Below are 22,941 nucleotides of genomic sequence, written 5' to 3' on the forward strand. Positions count from 1 at the left end.
AATCTTCACAAGAAACATACATTGCCTGGATTCTTAGAGGATTAAAAAATTGCTTTTAATTATATCCAATGCTTATAAGAAACTCCAAATTACATTTTGCATAGCCCTCAGCATGTCTTCCAATATTTTTCCCCTTCTCCAGGCATCAATTTCTACTGAAAATTGATCTTGTCAAACCATATCCAAGAAAAAAAAAAGTTAAAAAAATAAAGCGCAAAGAATGAATATGAGAGTAATGGCAATGAAAAGGTAACCCCATACTCCCAAACTGGCACCTTACTCTACCAGATATGAGGCAAGATCAATACAAGATGATACCCCTCCCCATTACAAAGAAAAATGCTGTCAGAATCTTTAATAAAATTCACAATCCTATTTGCAATCCACCCATATTAGGTACAAGTAAACTTTACTGATTTTTCCAGCAAGTTTTAGTATTGAATACCCGATAGTATTTTATCAGCTTTAGTGATACAACATGCAAAATTTTCAATTGACAGCTCCCTTGCCATTGCCCCAATTTGGACTGTGATGGTCCTCTTGAATAGTCTGGAAAATGTTTTTGTAAACCTTATTTTTAAATTAATTCCACAGATAAAAATCAAGAGCAAGTGTCATGGTCTAGCTTATTCTGGATGATCTTAGTTTTGCACATTATTAAACAGCAATAAAACAGACTATTAGATATTCATCAGTGAAACTTGATGGGCAAGTAAGAAATGGGAGGTCTACAATTTTTCAGAACCATTTCGGTCACTTACAGAGACAAGATGGATGTCAGCAGGTTACCTGCTTGACACAATAGTTTGGGGGAGAAAAGAGAATATAAAAATTCATGTATTTCTAGACTATAAGAGAACTATTCTCTTACTGTTTTAGATAAAGACAATAAGAGATATTTCACATAGCTCACATTCATTTCAGATGCTCTGTACAAGTGTGAAATGACTTTTGGCACTGCAGATTAAGGAACTCAATTATTGTTTTAAATGCAAAAGTAGCACCATCTGTGCAAGCAATCTTCATAAATTGTAAAACAAATGAAAATGTCTTTTGCAATGTTAAGTGAGACAATCTTAAGCTCTATTAGATTTAGAATCCGTTACAAATCAAGACTCGAGATCATTTGTTGAAATCTTTACAGACAAACAACCATCTACCCTCCCCCCCTCAAAGTGCAGCGGAGATCACGATCTTGCTGATTTTCTTTTCCAAATCTGAAGCATGTGATGGAGTGGATCGGGTGGGGGTATAGTGGCTTGCTAGCATAAACATTTCTAAAACCATGCTTCTCTTCTTTCACCAATAGCACTCTGAACCCCAATCAAAATGAATGACTCTTTGTTTGGACAAGTTCTTAGGACTGACTCACTCCAGATCTAAAATGGAAAACTTATATCCAGTCTGTTGCTAAGGATGCTGAAAAAGTCATTTGATCATTCTACCAACTCCAAACAATCCTCTACCTATTTCTAGGTTGAAACCAGCAGATAAGCAGTCCAGCTGCAATTTGTTCCACAAGTGGGGAAATCCTTGCAAAGGAGTTCTGTCCATGGAAATTCTACTTAATGGTAGACACATGGGGGGGGGGGAAGCTTTCCTTGTGGTGGCAAGAACTAGTATTGCTGTAGAGGTCTTACAGAAAAGAACTAAAGATTAGAGCTCAGTCTATCATGTTGAGGATAGAGTAGAAAGAGGCTAGCAATGTCTGTGACAAAGTTTTGTAGTCAGTGCAGCAACTGCCTAGATGTGGCAGCCACATTCCATTTTTGGATGAATCTTAAAACTGAAAAATTGTCTAGTGATTCAATTTTGTTTTGATTCATGACACATTTTGTAATTATGACATTAAAACATTAAAATACCATCTTGTGAAAAGGAAAAACTTTATATGCATTGAAAAAATCTTTACCAAATACACATTTGTCAATGTTTGTCTCCAAGTTTTTAATAATTTGTATTATTCATACTATTGTTCTTATCTTTAGTGTTATTCTCAGGTTTCAGACTTCATACCTTCGTCAGGTGTACATCAGCTAAAATGAGAACACTCAAGATAATAGTAATCCAAATTCAGAGCGTTTAATATTAAATTCACATACATATATATGAATGACTTAATTATAATCAGCCACCCCCTCTTATGAGATAAAATAATTGGAGTATTGGTTAATTGTAATCTGTTGACAGAATTCGAAAGCCAATTTGTAAAGTTCATTAATGATCTTATATTTTGTTTGATGCAAACAAGACAGTCTCATATTATTTGCCTTTTAACAAAAGCGGAGTTAAAGTCGTTGTCGGAAAAATTTGGCTTTTAGAAATGAGACAATTTGCATGAAGACATAAAAATTTACCTCGATGTTAGATTTTTTCACTGACAAATGAAGTGTTGTAGTATCAGAACCGATACTATATTTGGATATTAATATCCAAAAATCGATAAGGCAATACATCTAAAATATGTTGATTTGATTAATTGGAAATCAGCAAAACATTTTTCCATTTAAAATAGAAGTGTCATTTTATTACAAGCAATCAAAATGAGGTTGGCAAACAGTTTGTCTTTTAAGTTAATTTCGAGAAATTTCACTTAAAATTGTAAAAGCAATCAATCGTAACGATTTTAAAATCAAACAGAAAAAGCAATTTATACGTTTTATGTCAAAAGTAAAAAAAAAAAAAGTTTAAAAATTATATTTGTGCAATTTGGAGAATGGTGAGAATGTGATAGACTTCAGTCAACAAATGAATCAAACCAAAGAAACTAAAAAGCAATACTGCATAATCTAAATCATTGCACTAGATGGTGTAGTTTGCTCTGATGGGTAGCTGCCACACAAAAAGGGAGAAAATGACAACATTTATAAAACTAATTTGTCTACTTAAAAGACAATTCCATTGCAGAAATGCAAATACTTTACAACATGGAATGCAAGAGGTCGAGAAGCAAGTGAGACTAATCACTAAATGGGGAGGGGGAGAGAAAAAAAAAGGCTGGGTTTCTGGTAAAAAAGGAAAATAGTAGAGATAAGTTTGTTTTTTTTTCTACCACAGATTCGTTTTGGAGATCCAAATGAAACATTCTAACAAGTAACCAACCTCAAGTGTATGACACATTTAGCAAGTCTAAACAAAATTACTTACCTCATCCATATATCGAGGTAAGAGGGATATACCTTTCTTTTCTGAAACAAAGCTAAAATAAGGCAAAGTTTACCACCACCGAGTCCCACATGTACGACGTAATACAATTAGTATTTTTTGGTTGAAAAAAAAAAAAAATAAAATAAAATAACAAATAAAATAAAATAAATTTTAAAAAAAGAGAAAGTTTAATTGCTACAAGTAGAAATAAGCTATTTGTATGTTGAGAAATTATCCTCATCGTTGTTATATTCACAATGTTTTGATTACTATACTCTCAAGCTTTCTTCAAATACCGATTAGCATCATAATTGGTAACATACTGGGAATTTCCAACTACTATTCAATTAACATCACTCTTTTGTTCAGGGAGGGCAGGCATTTTCTGATATGACACAATCTCACTTTCCACTTCTCACAGTTCAACTGGCTCCAAATTCCACTATGTGATCCCCTGTCCAATCACTTCCTTTCAAGTTTTCTTTGGCCAGCCAACCTTCCTGCAATTTAGGACTTCAGTTTATCCAGAAGGATGAACGTTTTACATGACATTAAAACAATTATCGTTGAGATAAACTTCATGTTGAGCAAGTGTAGTGCTTTCAAAAAATACTTTGACCTGATGTGTTGTTTGGTTAGATTTCACACTGCGGACCATGGACTTATTGTGTTGGAAACTAGTGAGAGGCATTTACTGCCATATATCAAGACTGACATAGCTGCTATACAAGCTAATTAAACTAATACAATTATTCAATCGACTAGGGAGAAAGTCGTGTGATGTAACTATAGTTGCAGACTGAGCTCCGCATGTTGAATTAGGTTACTGCATTATCAATACCCTTGAAAAGATAGAAATCATATCCTACCTCAGTTATCGGGGAATAGTAGCGATAAACTAGCCTCAAATCTTGATTGTGCAACTTGTCAGGGAGAAGGAATTCACTCATCTCAACATTGTTACTACAGCAATATTTGGACAAAAGTGTTTGAAATTTCCACATTAAAATAGATAAGGTAAAGAGGAAATTATTATTAAAAGTTAGAAAAATAACATTCTGTATAAAGATGCGTCACTGTCAGGAAGTCTGGATTGACATGGAACGGAGGTCTTTTTCTTTAGATGGCAGGTCCAAGATTCAGATGTGTTGTTTAGAACTATTCCCCCTCCAGGTGAACGGAAGCTTATGTAAAACTAATCTAACTGTACAGTATACGTGATATGTCCGTAGTTGTGATAAGTAAATAAATTTGGACAAAGAATGGAATCCATAGAACATAAATAGAACCTCTTGTTTATTATGACTATAGCTGTTAGCAACAAAGAGGTCAAGTCTATGCACAGACAGTCATTGTTGCCATCATAACTGTAAACAGACTAATGTACACCATGTTAAGACTTCAACTGTTTATGTGAGAAGTTGTTGTTCAGATGTTCTGCTAGAAACAAAACATTAGTTGATTGTAGTGGTACATTTCCAGTCATCCCGGACTTTATACACTGGATTCTAGCAGTTGACAGTTGAGGAAAAAATGTGTTTGGAGTTGTGCAATCGTTGCTCCACTATCCATTCACTAGAGGCACCCTTACAGGGGGTATCCATTGTTTTTAGAGACTGAAAAGAGGCATTTCTGAGATAGATAGCTTTTATTCCACATATTCTAGATGTCTAGCATCATTCAAATACTAAATTCTTTTAACAGAAATTGAACTTGCAAATCCATGGTGAAGGTCTTTGTATAGTGTCATGATAGTCAAGTGCAGAGATCAGCAACCTTTTGGAGAGGAGTCTAATTGGCTATGCAGCATCTCTGAAGGGCCACGGCATTACATACAAAAATAAATTTATATCAAATAAATGTTTCAAGGGTAGGTATTTTCCAAAATTTTATTAAAATCCATGTGATATCTACGAAGTTATGACAGTTTATTATCAAGTAATTTATACTGTCCATCACTTTATTACAGGTCTTTTAAAATGCCAAAAGAGGGGCGATTAATGGTTATCGAAAAGGAAAGGATTGTTGCTGGACTCTCAGAAGGATTTTTCATCCAAGATATAGCTATGGAGCTGGAAAGGGATCCAAGAACTTTGGCTTCATTCGTGAACAACCCCAACACCAAATACAGAAAGGATAAGGAGAAACCTTTCACATCGTAATATTCAGAAAATTCATAGGGAAGTCAACCGAAACACAAACAGCACCAGTGCTTCCATTTTTGCAAGAGCTGGAATTGCTCCAAGATCCAGGCAGGCCCGATGTAATGTGTTGAAGGAGATGGCAAGGAACATCAAAACTCTTCCAAGGCCTTTATTGAGCAAACAGGGGAAAACAAATGGCTTGGGCACAGAATTACATGAAAATGGATTTCCAACGTGTCCTATTTACAGATGAGACCTGTGCTACTCTTGACGGTCCAGATAGATGGGCTAAAGTTTGGAAGTCAAACAGAACTCCAACTCCTTACAGAGTTTTTCACCAACAAGGAGGTGGAGGCATCATGTTTTGGATGGGAATCATTGGGGATAAGTTGATTAGACCATTCTGAGTTCCAGGAAGTGCAAAACTTACCAGCAATGCTTACACAGCCTTTTTGGATAAACATTTGTCACCATGGCTAGACGACTTATCATTGTCACGTCGTTTTCAGATGATTCTTATGCATGACAATGTACCATCCCATTCTGCTAGGACGACTGCAGCCTTCCTTGAATCTATGGGCTTCTTTGAAGAAACCCTCATGACCACTGTGTTCTCTGGATATAACCCCATTGAACATCTCTGGTCAATATTGAAAAGAGGTGTTTACGAGGGAGGATAGCAATTTACTTCAAAGGATGCCCTGTGGAGGAAAGTAGTTGATGTCGCCAGAACCATAACTCCTTTTCAGATCAAACAATTGACTTCTTCGGTAGTAGACAAAAGGTTGTTTAAAGTTATTTAAAAAAAATGGTGGACATGGCGATAATTCATTAGCACCTAGGATGTGTTTTTGTTTATTCTTTAACAGAAAAATAAAATAAAAGTTTTCATGATTTGACATTGTATTCTTGCCCTAATACAACATTTTAAGAAACCTGCAATAAAGCGATGGACAGTGGAAATTCCTTGATAAAGAATAAAATGTCATAACATGAGTAATGTCATCGCATGAATTTGAATAAAATTTTTGGAAATAACTAACCTTAAAGCAGTCATTTGATTATACAATTTTTTTTTTGTGACATATTTAGTGAACTATTGATATTTTATTAATCTGCAATAAAGTGATTGATGCAGTAACTTAAATACGCCCCCCCCCCCGACCACAATTTTGTTGAAATTTGAAAATTATTTAATGAGACCTTTGTTTCTTTTTATTGTGCAAGGAGGTGACAGTGGCTAAGTGGTTAGCAACACAAACTGAAAACCTTGGTGTGCCAAGTTCAAATCTAGTTCATTCTATAGAACACCATCAAAGCCACACCTAACCTTGTGTTTAACCTCCAAGGGAAGGAGGTAAATAATGTAACCTTCATGTCAGATGAAATATTTGATGATAACCACCTGGATGATAATTTGCTATCATGTGACCTTGTTCTAAAGGACTTGGTATATTTTAGAAAGAAATGGGCACAAATGCATGCATAAATAAAAAAAATTAAAAAAAAAAAATTAAAAAAAGATTTGTGCTTGGACAAAAATCTGCCTCCAATCTTTAATGGGTCAACATGAATCAAATTACTGTATTATTATTCAATACTAATTGGATAGTCACAATCCAGCTGTTAAGTTTGCATATCGGACGGAAACCACTTGACTGTCTTGTGGCTGTGAGATTCAAAACTCTTACCCTAGATTTTAAACAATGGCTATATTACTTTGGAAATACTGGCAAAAAAAAAAAAAAAAAAAAAAAAAAAAAAAAAAAAATTATGTAGTTGGTGTTAACTGTTTAACCCATATTTGTTGTCATTGACCTTTTATGTATATGAGGTTATATAAAAGTAAAGCCTATTTTTTCTCAAAAAGTTAAACTACAAAGATGAGAGTGATACCATCAAAACAAGAAATATTGTGCTCCAGAATTTATCTTTCTACATAACCACTAGCATTTTCAATACACTTGCTAGAATTCAATGATGCATTTCTGCTTCTGATGTACAACCATGACAGGGGTTGCTTAAGAGTCTTGCACCATCAATATCTGCAACAGAAAGAGGAAACTTAGGACATGAATGTATAAGTTCAGTCATCATAATGTAGTTTGCAATCCTTTATTATACATTCAAATGAAAAAAATAGGAACGCCCTTTATAAATATAATTTTCTAAAATAAAATTTCCATCAAATTTGGTAATACCTTAAGTAGAATAGCCTCTTACAGTAAATGTCGGATTCTGGTGACCGAGGTGATTTTAATTAAGTGTAGAATAGACATTTTTATCACTAGACTGAGTAACCAATTAACCATCCTTTCCACACTTGATAACCCAATTTGTTTAAAATTAGGTTTAAAAATATTTTTTTTTTTTACAGATATTTTGAAGTATATCTGACACTACACTTCATCTTGTGTTGCTCAGAACAAAAATCCTAAATAGAGGCAATTTTTATTTTTGTCTCAACCCAGAGTGCCCATTTTGAGAAATTGGATTTTCCAACATTAAAAATAGAAGTTAGAAGGCAAGTACATAAGTGATGAAGGGGAGATAACTCCAATTTTCTTCAATTGCAGATCTTAAGATGGTGTTTTATGTCATGTTCAACTCTTACAAAATTAATTTCCAAGTATCTCCTAACTCTGAAGTTACTCTTCACAGGTTTAACAAATTTGACCTTGACAATCACTTACTGGGGTTGTCCTTAAATGATTCAAAGTTAAATATACAATAAAGATACATTATTTTTAAGATATTAAAGATATTAATATCAATCTTTGCCAGTGAATTAGAAAGTTCTGCTTAAAATTCCCATGGCTATGACAAAAAAGCTGAAGAGTACAATGACCAAAAGGTGAACATAACACCCAAGAGGAATCTGAAATTCAAATACCAACGGAAATTACATCTTCCAAGATTGAGTTTTTGAAGAGTTTTAAGACATTACCAAGATAACGAATGTACTCATTTCAAAAAGAAATTAAACCAAAAACTTAACATTCTTTTAAGAGTAGTAGAGAGAATATTAGGATTATGAAAAAACAAAAAAGGTATCTCCTATAGGATTTTTTTTTGTAGAATAAATAAAATAAAATATTAATGCCTAAAGTTTTGAAAATATAATGGTTTGTAAACATATGTATTGTAAATATTCTGTAGACAAATTCTATTCAAGGCATAAGCACTGATGGATATCACTGCAAATGAGAATGGACCAAGGATTAATAAATATGAGAGGATTCCATGCTCACCAAAACACCATAATGGTGTGGGGGCTGAACACTAAATGCTGTTTAGTAGCATCTACTCAGAATAATCTCCAAGAGGGTGAAAGAATTTTACAAAAGATTTCAGATGTTAGGATAATTATAAAGGATATGAAAAACTAAGAAATAGACAACTACGTTGGGCATAAAGTAAAAGTTAGACAAAATTAATATCAAAGTATTGGTCTATTTTCTTTCATATTTAAGGAAATCAATGGAGTACCAGATAACTCAAAATGTTTATTTGGAAACTTTTAAAATATAACTGTTTATGAATTTTCATAAATCGTTATGTTTAAGTACTATCTAAACAGACTATAAAGTTTTTTGTTTTTTTTTCAAATGTTTATAAAAGACAGTCATGGAATCTAGACAAATGACCTTTAATTCTGGTATTTATGGCATCTCAACTCCAATATATATATATATATATATATATATATATATATATATGAGAGAGATATGAAAAGAATAAGACTTAATTTATCTATTAAATTAGGAATTGATATGGCTTTGTTTTAGATGTTGAACAATGACCTTTGACTCCACAACTCTCAAAATATCAGAATTTTAAAGGCAAAACCCAGAAAAATCTTAAGTGCTTATTTTAGATTTTAATCAGCCCTCAACAGCCTTAAATTATAAAGCATTTATGTATATGCAATCACACTGACAAAGAAAAAAAAAATGGCTTCACAATTGTTAAAAATAAGATTAAGTTATCTTATCCATTAAAACTGAGAAATGTTTAACAAGCAAACAATTCTAATTTATGCAGATTTATTGCATAACAATGAATATTTTAATTTTCAGTAAAAAAAAAAAAAAAATTCTAATATGCAAAAAGACCTCTAAAAGGTATTTTCTCAAAGAAATAACTTTAAAATTTTAGTAAAAATTAGTTATTGTAGTCAAGTTATCTTAGTTTCTAGAGTTTCTTTCTAAAATAAAAATGACCCTGTTCGACTACCTCCTTCACCTATGAAAATTTGAAATACATATTTGTAGGTTTTCACAAGTTTAAAATATTTACTTTTATGCACAATAACAAGTATACATAGAATTAGAATCATATTTACAACTCAAAATTTTCTAGAACTTACTTTTGAATTATATAGTTTAATTTTAAAATGACTTGCATTAGAGGCATTTTGCTTTTCAAAAATACATCTAATTATGCAGTAGATTTTTGCTTTGAAATTTTTCTTGCAAATACATTTTCAGGAATGTAAAAAAAAAAAAAAAGAAAAAAATTAAAACTTTAACATCCTGCAACATTAAGAGATTTTAATAGATTCCCACTCGGGAACAAATTATACAATCACTAAATTTTAAGAGTTGACAGTGATTAACAACTGATTGAATCTCAAGTTTGAATCCAGTTACAGAAACACTTTCACTTCAAGGTTGCTAACATTCTTCATGTGGTTCCTCCTGTAAGTACCTGTGGTACTTTAAGAAAGAATACTTAGAAAGATTGGACACACACACACACACGCACGCCAACAATAGAATCAGGATTCATACAATATAGATGAATCAAATTTAAATAAAATTAAGGCATTACCCTCTCTTAAAAGACTATACCTTCTATGTATTGTGATCTTCCCTTTTTTAATTTCATTTTGCTCGTCAGGGAGGAGGCTTTCACCTGCTATATTACATTCCAACCAAGAGATCATTTTTAAGATTCTAGCTGTCTTTTAAAGTGCAATTATTTGTATTTCTTTTGCACTTTGTTCACTGTGTGCATTTTCCAGGTAGTTTGTGCATCCACTTGCTCCTATAATTACTGGAACAATGAAGAAGTTTCTAATATTCCAGTTTCTTTTCATGTCATACATAATACCTTGGGATTCTGTTATCTTTTCCTTCTCAACAAGATCATTGGGGGGGGGCACTAACTTCTTTTTTCTTGTCCCATATCACTATCAAGTTTAATAGCTCCCTTTACTAGGTAGGTAGTTGTAGGAATTGCATGCGGAAGTTTGTGAGCTTTCATGACCCTGAAAGCTATACCAAATAGCAACCAGACAAAAAGCATGTAATTCTAGATTGATGATGGGGAGATAACTCCTTTCTGCAAAAATAGGAAATTTTGAAGGTTAAAAATGCAAAGATTAAATGAATCAACAAGCCTAGAAAGGACAAACATCCAGCTAGAGGACATAAAATACCAAGTAATCAGAAATTGAAATTCTTCAAGATATTAAACTACAATCATTTCTTAATGAAACTTTATCACCACATTCAGTTTAAAGCCAATTTTATATGCTGGCATGTGTTTTGGACATACCATTATTCATGGCGATAAACAAAAATTTGTTTGCTCTGCAAATTACAGAAGGTTATATTTAGGGAAGGAGGGAAGTTATGAAAATATAACACTACATAAAAATGATCGCCTCCAAAATTAGAAAACTTATAAAAAAAAATTCACCTTAAAGCTTCCAACCTCAAAACTTATTGAAATATAATTTGCCTATTTTTGAAAAATTGCATTTGTATTTTTGTTCATCCCTAATTTAGGCTTTCAATAGAAAAAACATTTGAAAGTGTTAAAAAATTTATAATTTGCAGGTATATTCCATAGATTCAGAAGGTCTATCAAAAATATATTTTAGTTTTTTAAAATTTCTAATTAGAACTTAATTTTATTTATAAAAATAAAACTAGTGTTTACTGAGGGGGGGTATCTAGAGGACTACATATGCCGCCCACATGGAGGGGTTGAGCACTCCTAGTAAAGATTGCCAATTACCATTAAAAATAAATAGCTCTTCATAAAAGAACAGAACCGTTTTGCCTGCTGAGCTTTAAATATTTCTGTAGTTTGGAGTGGTAGATTTAACAAAATAGTTTAGTTCAAAATCGGACCATTAAGGACTTGTTTGTCCCGCTAAAGAAAATATAAAACAAATTTGACCAAATAAAAAATAAAAATGCCAAAATCCCAAAGAATACCTTTAAAATTAGAAATAATCCCAAACCTTTCTGAGGAAAGCATTTAAGAAGCAGAATGTGTGATTGTGATGAAGAAAACAAACACTGAAGTAAAAAATGGAGAACTAAAGGAGGAATTACCAGGAAAAGGAGAATGGTGAAAAATCTATGGAAATAGACAAAAAGGCTAGAATGAAAAAAGCAGGAAGCAAAGGAGGAAGAGGAGGAGGAAGAAGTGATCCATGGAGGTTTTAGTTACACTTACGCCTCTTGGACTTTCCTTGAAACATCTTGAAGGAAAAGCAGTGGTGCGTCTTAATTCATTGTTGTTAACAACATCTCAAACAGCAGGGTTTAGTTGAAGGGTTTTTAGTAGATTTAGCAGCAAACAGGCAAGCAGATCCACAGTAGACCTAGGCGCATTCACTGTTCCAGTCAAAGACTGGAATCCTAGCAGAATAATATTGCAAATTAAATTTAAATTTCTTTGTTTTAATTTTAAAAAAAGGAAAAAAAATAAAAGATAAAAACAATACCAATAATATTTCAGAATTCTTTTAGAAATAATCTTACTCTGACAATTATTTTCATCTTGGTCATATTCAAAGTTGATGTAACCTGCAACCTTTAGTTGTATGTTTTTGAAGAGATGTATCTGAAGACGGTTAGAAGTTACATCAATCAAGATGAAAATAGTAGTCTGAATAATTCAAAACTTACTTGTAACAGCTATCACCCTGGTTGGGTTAAGCCAGGTTCCTCCTGAGCAATTATAGAGGCTCTAGCTATCACAGCCAAAAGATACCTTGTAGTAGAGAAACTTTAGTCCCCCATCCAACAGAAACACTTGTAAAAAAATTTTTTGTTTATGGAGCACAAATGAATCATAATACTTTGCTTTTGTTCCAGGAGCATTTTTAGATTTGTCAACTTAAAGACTTTAGAATCACAAATGTGGAATTAAAGTTTAGTTTTTAAGTTGATTAATCAATGAAAAATGGTGTTTGTATTACTGCATTTCTAAAAATTTAAATGCTTTTATACCAACAAATAAATTTTTAGATTAATTAGCAAATAAAAAAGCAAAAGCTTATGGTTTATTTGTGCCCTGAATTTAGTTCATTTTAGCTACAGTTGTATTAAAGACTAAAACTTAATATAAATTATATATTGTTAACGAGTCATTTACTTGAAAGATGGTCTAGTTTTTATATACTTATAAGTATATACTTATAAGTATATACTGTAAGACAAAGATTATTTTCAAACAAATTAAATATATGTACACAAATCTATATTTGAAAATTTAAACCAGAAACAAGACTTAGCAACCCTTCCAAATTCAAATTTCTATCTCTCGATAGCAGAAAAAGTGTCAGGAAACAAGCAGGAAGTAGATTAGCAGAAAGGTAAACAATTGATAAACTTAAAATTGTACAAATGGAAAGTTGGTTGATATAGTTAATCCGAAATAAGCTCATTAGGACCCATTCACCCGACTACAAATTTTTAAGTTAAACTGAACCCTCCCCCTTTCCATAACATACAGAACTGGTGTTGGTAGACTAGTTTTAGAAATCTTCCATCACTAATATATAATTTAGTGAACAGGCATGTTTTTCAAGGATCAAATTTAATTTTTTAAAAGCAATGCTGGATGGGAAAATGTCCAAAAGTATTAAAAAAAATAAATAAATAAAAAAAAAAATAAATAAAAAAAACATTTTATTGACTTTAGACACTCATATCACTTTCTAACTGGGAATTTTTTGAATAGATCTGAATTTGTTCAAATCCCGATTATAACAGACCTGATTATATGTGCATGCATACACATGTGCAATTAGATGCTGTCAGAGTAATAAAAAAATTACTACCAGCATATGTTCTGAAGTATTTGTCAAAGATCAAAGAAAACAAGTCCATGTGCATTTATTTTAAGTACATATTTCTAATGCTACAACTAATGTTTGAAAATTCTTTGAGGAAAAACTTTTAAAAGTCAGAAATATACAATGATCAAGTTTTAAAATACAATTTGACTCTAGAAGACTCAAAGAGGATACATATATAAAAAGAATTAACATTAACAAAATATACATGGCTAAAATACTCTTGACAGAAATACAATACTGTCAAGTGTTCTGCCATTAATCTATAGATATAAAAGCGAAAATGTGTGTATGTATGTTCGCTTTTTGTGTAGGCCCAAGAAAGGCTTTTTTCCGAGAAGCGGTCAGTCGGCTCACAACTTCTTAAAACTTTTTATATCACATAAATCATAATATCTACGAGTTAATGGATGTCGCCTATCTATTTAATTTACCCGACTTTGAAAAGTTTAATATTTAACATTTTTCGCTTGCCGCATGTGGATTAGGCTTTTTCGTATAATAAAAGCGACACTAATTCTGGCGGTATTTTTCCGGTCGCGATCGCCGGAAATGTCCGAAAGCAATCAGCTTTGATCAATGTGGAAATTTTCCTTATATCAGACAATTGCTATTCAATTTGGGCCCCCCCCCAAACATCTTGGGAAAATAAAAAAGCGTTCCCACAATAAATAAAATACTACCCCACAGTCAAAGTTGACCTCATTAAGTCATTAAAACGTGCACCTGTCAATTCTAAATAAATTCAAACGTTTTTTTCACTTTTTTTTTTTTCACACTTTAATTTCCAACTTTGCCTCAAGGGTTGGATCCTCATACTTACCTACCGGAAGTTTTAAATTTTAACCCCCCCCCCCCCGACACAAACATCCAGGTGTTTTGATTTACCCAAAACCACACACCTCCAAACACCAGATACCCCCCCCCCTGGTATTTCATAACAGTAAAAATCCTATTTACTTCCCAAACAAAACATTGAGCAACAGCATGTTAGATTTGTAAAGTAGTTATAAGAAAAAGCTAAAACAAATTGCAATAATTTGTTTTTGTTCAATTCTTTTAAAATTTATTAGATGAAATAATAAATCCTTCAAGGGAAGCAACTCCAGATTAACTATAAGAAAAGTCTATTCAAGCTTTATTTGTGGATAAGGTAACTAATTTGCAAAATAAAAAAATCTTTTTGAAGTTTTTTTTTTTTTTTTTTTTTTTTTTATAACAATGCCAAAAGCCCTGGCTAGATAAAAAAAACAAATAAAAATGCCTCAAGCAGAACAAGCCTTAATACCAAAGAGCTGTGTGTATATAAAATACAAAGTTATTGAATATTCTTGAAAAGGTGAAGAATAGCTTTATTAAATTACAAGTTATTCTTTAAAAAAAAAAAAAAAAAAAGGACATAGGTATAGTTGTAATAGCATAATCCTGCATATTAGGTTTAACCAAAACTGGCTTTCATTAAACCTAATCTTAAAATTATCAAAATCGAGATACGTTTCAGCCGATATAACCTCTGACCATCTTCAGAGGTATCTTGTCAAACTCAAGAATCTGCACAGAATTTCTAACGGAATTTTGTATTTAATCTATGGGGGAAACATACTCTTGTTCCATCAGCCAATATGAATAGAAGTCTCAACTAATTCACAACTGTACTACTAGTATCACCCACAACAGAAATTGGTCTTACTAACCTCACTTAGAATCAAATATTACCTAGTACTTTGTTACGCCACGAGCATGTCAATTCAAGTTTGACAGAAAGATTCCCAAGTTGGACAAGATACAAAAAAAATCTGAGGTTATACTGACCAAAATGGGAAAGTAACTCGAGATGAGAACAGTAGTCCGAATAATCCGAACAGAATCAAGATGATTAACAAAATTCTAAATTAGCTTTTTGCATCAAATACATTGTCTACATATGTCTAAGAGGCTTGGTTTACCTGTCGGCTAATCACGTTAGAATCTCAAATTGTATTTTCAACTCTAAATACAGAATTAACAGGCACAGTGTTCCCCTTTCCATTGAAGAAAAGAGATGAGAATAAGCAACATTTTTAAACTTGTTATAGCTTTCAATTTTACATCAGAAACTAAAATACAATGATGTACGCAGTTTATAAACGATGTAGAGTAGAACAAAAACGGTTTAAGTTTCCTTAATAAATGTGGTTTAAGTTGTATATAAAAAGAAAAGTAATGATTTATTTGATTGGGAAAATAAAAAGTATATTATAATCATTTACTTACAAATAAAATAACAGATCAGGCAATAAAACTTGCAATGTTATGGAAATTTTAAACAGATTTATGAAAAAAAAAAAAAAAAAAAAATCAGATCTTTATAATTTTTCTTTTTTTCAACTAATACATGTGCAGTCAACATTTAGAATAAACACTGGCAACCAAAATAAGACCAGCATTTGTCTAAATACAATTTGGACAAAAAATATATATAGAATCTTACTCCAAGACAGATGCTGATAGTTCTTAATATATCAAATCACCAGGAAATTCAACAAGTCCCAACTAAAGTTCATTTTAATGGAAAACTGCACAGCTCCAGACAAAACCATCATTGTGGAAAAAAAAAAAAAAAAAAAAAAAAAAAAAAAAAAAAAAAAATTAAAATGTAGAAAATAGGTTTCAAAATTGACAGCATGCTCAAACCTAAATCGGAGCAACTCAAAAAGTAATTTAATAGAATTTTAGATCCAAAGATAATTTGAGAGGAAATAATGTTAATGTCTAAAACATTGAGAGCCAGATGCCTGATTAGATATGCTTTAACCAAAACTAACAGATTAAAAACGCACAGAATACATTTATTGTCTGGAAGATAGTAAATCATTAAAAGATTAGAAATATGCTTTTTCAGAAAAGCATAGAAATTGCATAAAACCAACCTTTAGGAAAAAGGAGGTGTGTACTCATAATAAGTGGTTTACTGCTTTAAGATTCAAGTGTCAGAGATGCAGGATACATGCCTAGGACTTATTACAGCTATCACCCTGGGTAGGACACGCCGGCTTCCTCCCAAGCAAGTATAACATACTTATAAGGGGCAGATAATTCAACTAGTGAGAATCTTCACATGAGACTGCATTAAAGTTAACACCACATGGGAGGTGTGGATGCTACTCTTAAGAGAAGACCTTTATGTTGAAACAATTAGCTCCAGATCATTATCCTGGCCAAAGATTAAAGTATAATTTTGTTTTAAATAAGCTGAAGTGGAGGATAAAGTGTCAAGAGAAGAGTCATGATTCACAATGTTCCTGTAATTTACTATAACATTTTATTGCTAAATTATTCCTATATTTTTCATTCCTTAAACTAATTTAAGACACTAAAAAAAATGTAAAAAATTTTTTTAGGATAAATATCGAAGCAATAACATTTGTCAAATCTTAAACTAGAGCCTTAAAAACAAAGAACTGATTAAGAATAATGTTTTAGGAGACTCAGAAATTAAGCATTTAAAAAAATTTCCTGATAATTTCAATTCTTTCAAATCTAATTCAGAACTAATTTATTGTACTTTTTAAATTAAAAATACAAAGTGATCATACTAAGTGCACTGTAATTAATATTCAATGCTATTAAATTAAAATCTGAAGGAAATATTTCTATAATATACCACTTTAAACAATATCCGTGTCAGTAATTAATACATTATGTTTCTAGTATATGTATATGCAATTTTTAAAAATCTTTGTCATTTTTCAGAATTCGTAGAAAGTATTTTTTTTTCAATCATTCAATTTAAAAATTCACAAACCTAATTGCATCTTGTTTACAATTCATTATGCATAGCAAAAAGAAATAAACTTTTTATCATTTATTATAAAGATAAAAAGCAATTTATATCAAAAGCATGCTTAAGATATTTACTTCAATATTGAAGACCTATCTATAAAAAAAAAAAAATTCATAATATACAGAATTTTATTTCATTACATTTTTTCACAGATTCGCCATGAACTTGGATAGAAAAAGTTTCTACTGCACTCCTTTTGCAAGAACACTAGCAATTGGCCCAGACCTTCAGTCTTTCGGTGCAAGGGGAGATACTGCTCAAGTGGGTCCACCTTTAACAGTGGACATTTTGATTCAATAAATGGCAAGCAACTCCAGATTTTTAATATACAATAGAATTATCACAAAGACCCAAAGGTCACTCGAGGATAAGACTTACTGAGTGACAGATAAACAGTGAAACACAGGATTTGTAATGATAGCTGTTACTGGTGAGAAAGAGGATGACTTAAAAATTAGACCTTAGAAACTGTAGCGTTATAGTTGGCTGGGAAGCAACCCCATGGTACTGTTTTACAGACAGGCAATTTTAGGAAAAAAACATTTATAGAAGTTCCGTTTAGTTCTAGGTACACAGAAGGTTAATGGTAATTGTAGCTAGACAAAGATTTGTAAATGTTTTACAGGGATTGAAGCTTAGCCAAACACCTGCCAAAGACTAGCAATGTCTCTTCTGTGAGGGGGGTGGGGAAAGTGGAATTGTTCTTATGCAATACACACATCTGCAATCTTTTTCGTATGTAAAATTTTTAATGGTGCAATATTTTCAAACCAGGGGTTTGCTTTAAATTTTTTTTTTTTTTTTTTTGACAATTTGTTTAAATCTGCATATAAAGTTAAATTTAATTACTACCTTCAATTTGAGCTTTGATAATCCTATGACAACCTATATTTTCCAATTTTAACTAATCAATCTTGATTTGGTTGTTTTGTGGCATATCAACCCTTTTCAGGTCAATGTCAAAACTGGTAATTTTGGTAAGTTTTATGCTTCAAGTTCTTTAGATTTTCAAATATTTATGGTATTGGTTTTGCAGAACAGAGTTTTGAAAAGAGAAAGGGAATAAAAATAGCATTAATGTTTGGTGCGTTAAGTCAGGAAGCTAAATATCTTCAGACAGCCTGATCTAGTAGCATCAGACTCGATTTGTTTGACCTTTAAAATTAGAATCTAACATAGTACACCTATAATATATATTAGGTTTCTTACTAATTCCAAGCCAGTGTAAGAAGTTCTTGCAAATGAAATTGTTAATAAGCTCGAGGACTATTTTGACCAAAGGTGAAAACACAACAAAAATGTGAATAAGAGCCAAGTACGTCCTAAGAAGGAGTATTGTTGCCACATCTGGGCAGGAGCTGGTAGAAGCACTTATCCTGCTTTGACAGAGTGCAAAATAGACTTTGTAGCCTAATAGGGGAACCCTTTTCTCTTCCCCACAGAAGAGACATTGCAAGCCTGTCTCTATGGTTCTCCCTCCCTAAACTTTCAAAAAAACTAGTCTAACTGAAACCACTATCAATAATTTCCCATATTCCCAAAGCAGATTCCATGAACAAAGCTTCTTAGCCCCCTCCGTTTTCCAGCTGACCACAATATGGTCGTCTTCAAGTCCACCATGAAGTACTTGATGAGCCATCCCCTTAAATAATCCAATTTACCACTACTAATGATTACGATAATGTCCCATTGACTACTGTATACTCATTAACCCTCATCCTCGAGTGGCCTCCAAGCCTAGATCAGTGGTAACTTTTTTTTTTTACAAAGAAAAATCACAGAAATAGCCGATTTACATCCACCTATATCTGGCATGACAAAATGCAAAAGTGCTACTGATTAGTGTAGCAGTGCCTAGTTCTGTTTGAATAGGCCTTTTCTTTTTTTTTGCTTAAGAGTGACAGTAGAAACAAATCTCCCAACTGACCCTATCAGCCTTGATTGGCAGTACACTATCGTTTTGTTATTAAATTATTAATTGAACCAAGTTGTTCTAAAACTATTGTAGTGATGCTTCAATCTATAAAATGATTGGATGTAATTAGCTTCTAATCTTAATACATAAGGATTTAGTAAATATTTTAAAACCAGAAATAGCTATTAGGTAGTTTAAATGATTCCAAATTTCTTGAAAGTCACATTCTGGAAGGCTATAATACAAATATAGTCATGTAGGTGGAAAATAGACAAGAATTGATCACAATTTTATTAGTATAAAAATATGTAATCACTTGAAACGACTGCAGGACAAGCTCAAAATTCGTTAAACAAGGGACATAACCGAGTAAGCAGTTATGAAAACAATTTTATAACACCAACTTATTAGGGCCCTCTTGCACTTTAAGGAAACAAAAATATGAGGAAGAAAATGGAACATAAGTCGTATTACAGCGGTAGGAAGAATGCCATTTGATTGGATAGCGAAATATTGACGTCATTTTATAAATAAAATGGAATATTGAAATTGACAATATTAGAAAACAACATTTTTTAAGAGTTTTATTAAATACAGGAATTTTTTTAAACAATGATTTTTAGCGTGTAATTTTATAAATAAAATGAAAAACAAATTAGAAAAGATAAAAAGAAACGATATTGAAATGGACAATATTAGAAAACAGAATTTTGGGGGAGTACTTCTACTTCAAGGGAACCGTGGACCCTGCGACCCTGCGTATACGTTGTTTTTGCTTTCTTTTTTGTTTGTTTTTAATGGCTGCTCCCTGAAAGCGCATGCACAAAAGGTTTTCATTGGTTTATTTAAAAAATAAACACACGCAAGATTAAAAAAGTTTGAGATATATACGAAGAAAGTGAAAACACTTTTTGCACATTTCACTATCCAATCAAATGGCATTCTTACTACCGGTGTAATAAGACTTATATCCCATTTTCTTCATATTTTTGTTGTGCAAGAGGGCCCTTATTAGATAAAAAAAAAAAAATTTTAATTCAAGATTTTGGTGAGGGGAGGGGGGTCGTTTCCAAGAGGCCATGATCCTAGGCACTACCCCCCTCGTCCAAAGAAAGGGTGGATTGTTGCCGGTAGTCTCGCTGTGTACTGAGGATAACCGGCTATATTCGTAACCTTCCAGTGGCCCGTTGAAAGGTACTTGCCCCTCCCCCTTCACTACACGCACAAGTTAAACTGACTGTCTAACCTTTCTACAAGTGAGAAGTAGGAAAAATCCTCCAGACGAAAGGAATACTTCTAAAAACAAAAGTAATAAACTAACGACTCCAGACACGCATTCTTATTAGCCCTCTATCACGCCGGTCATTTACTACTATACCGCTAAAGCAGCTGCAATAAATTTATCGGCTTTTTTTTTTTTTTCAACCATTACGAAGTACTAAAGTATTGTTTCAGTTTAAAGTTGTCAAGTACAAAAATAAGCTAAGTATTTAGTTTTAACGAGATACTTGGATTGCTAAACAAGCCGGCACAATATTCCAATTGCCAATTAGAACTGTGCAAGGTTCTTAGTTTCTTCAATGGCGAAACACTTCAAATTAATCTTTAAAACGAATCACTTCGTGTATACGTGTTAAACAATTTCTGTAATTGTTTAATACATTTATTGAAATCGATAATGCACTGACAAAGTACAATTGGAAACTTAATTTTATTAAAAAATTAAATCCAACAGAATGCATTTCGGCTTTGTAAACAAATCAGCCATTTTAATCTTTCATTGGGAAATCTTCGTAACTCTTAAAAAGCTGAAAGAATTTGAATTGTTGAATAATTTCAAATTTATAAAATAAAATCTGAAAGCAAGCAGATTCTCATGCAACGCTAAGTATAACTAGTTAATATTTTCAAAGAAACATTTGCTTTTTATGTAAATTAACTAGCGATTCTAACAACCGATATTCGAAACTACTCTGCGGAGATCATACAATTACCACGTACACTAATGCAGAAAGTATCGTTAACAAAACAAAATGGTAAATTAAAAATTAATAAACTATTTCGTTTAAATATTTGCGGTCGAAGCAGGTTTAAATTAAAGAAATAGATTGTTATTGGTCTATCTTTCTATCTTTCAAATGCAGCCATTTTGAAGGCGAGGTTTTTAACTACTTCCGGTTATAGCAGCCCTCTGCTCAGCTGAAAAGATCCCAGATTTCTCCCTAAAAAGATGGACACCTTTAAGGAAAGCAGGAAAAGGAAAAATACCGGCTTTACAAATAAAAGCTAGTCTTGTATTAAGATATATTGAAAAATATAAACTAGCAGAGTAGACAATTTTTTTTTTTTTTTTTTTGAAGATATTAAGGCATGACAATTAATTGAAAAAATAACTTAAACTTTATTACTAGAACGAACTGACAATAACTAAACATTCATAGTCTTCACTGAAAAGTTATGTTTTTCGTAGAGAGATCATTTTCCCTCTCGGGGATGGGGGATGGATTGGTAAGTCTAAAGATCGGTCTAAACAGAATGTTAAAAAAAAAAAAAAAAGTATTTAGACGGTAAAACTAGTTTCATTAAATGAAATCATTTACAGTTGAAAATATAGTATTATTACGCATACACTAAAATATTTAAAATCAAACCGGAAGTAGTGCATTTGGCCCATAGTGTCATGTTTGTATTGCTTAAGACAGAAAAAGTATCAAAACGTTTTTTTTTTCTTCTAAAATTGATTTTTAATTCCAACATGTTCTTATAATCTTTAGAAGTATATATTTCTCAAATCTTTGAAAAAAAAAAAAAAAAAAATTAAACCGTCGACTGATAGATTTACATCCTGTCGTCTGAGCGTCCTCGCTGGGAAATGGTGACGGATTTGAACATGGCTATTTTTATAGCCGTCAAGAGTGCTCTTTTAGGGAGGGAGGAGCTGGAGTCTGGACTATCCGATACTTATGCCGAAAACCCCCATTCTTAACATGGGGAAGGAAAAGCGTTTAGTAACGATTCCATACTTTCAACAATCAGGCCAAGATCACAGTGTAGTATCTGTTCTGATGCTACACTTTTCTGTCCTCGGTGAGTGTGGGTGACAAATCCTGAATGATTGAGACAATTTTAATTTGTTTCTATCCAGAGTGGCCCCTTTCTGGAAAGCTGGATTTTCCCACATTAAAAACTGACCTTGTGTCTAACTTTCCTCGTGAAGAGGCAACTAAATAGGAACAATTTAATAAACAGAAGAGATTTCACTTGAAAATACTATATAAAAAAAATAGCACGGTTCGTAATCTGTTTAAGTACTATCTTTGTATCGCATGTGAAAAGACATTACTAGCCATTAACGTTGATTTCGAGAGAAATAAAAATATTAAAAATAAACCACATCTTGCATTATAAAAAGATCGATTTAAAACATTAAAGTTTCAGAAAATACATCTGGCATATTTAGTTATTAGAGCTTATGGCCAATTTATTAAATTTAAGAACGGATTGGGTTTGACAAGTTAGTGGATAAAACACGAGATGAATTAAAGATTGAGGAGTGGAGATGGCATTTCCATTACTAACCCCACCCCACTTATTTACTAAAGAAAAAGATATCTACATCAATAATTGATTACAGAACCTGGTTCTGTAATCATGAATTATTGATATTGAGAACCATAGAATATTTGAAGTCTGACAGTGACAATTCTATTAAATAGAATACCGACTTAGTCGATATTAGTAATATTGTCATCGTGTCGTGTGTGAAGCGTGAAGCGACACTAATGATTCACTCAGCCAGTCTTGGGGACAT

General features: G+C 32.2%; 1 protein-coding gene across 3 annotated transcripts in view; it reads right to left on the reverse strand.

The window, feature by feature from the left end:
• LOC145297609 (ras-related protein Rap1) overlaps positions 1-22,941 on the reverse strand; it is a 161,783-nt gene that overhangs the window by 135,732 nt on the left and 3,110 nt on the right. Inside the window, exon 2 of one of the 3 annotated variants that reach the window (XM_080143670.1) lies at positions 11,766-11,950. The exons of 1 other annotated variant lie outside the window; for it this stretch is intronic. In XM_080143670.1, the coding sequence (XP_079999796.1) occupies positions 11,766-11,790 (25 nt within the window). In that variant the 5' untranslated portion in view covers positions 11,791-11,950. Of the gene's footprint in view, positions 1-3,147; positions 3,200-11,765; positions 11,951-22,941 lie in introns of all 3 variants that reach the window. One more of the 3 variants, XM_080143672.1, reaches the window with a different exon arrangement.

This window comes from Euprymna scolopes, chromosome 18 (genome assembly GCF_053919585.1).
Source record: "Euprymna scolopes isolate OS-2025 chromosome 18, ASM5391958v1, whole genome shotgun sequence".
NCBI classification, from domain to species: Eukaryota; Metazoa; Mollusca; class Cephalopoda; order Sepiida; family Sepiolidae; genus Euprymna; species Euprymna scolopes.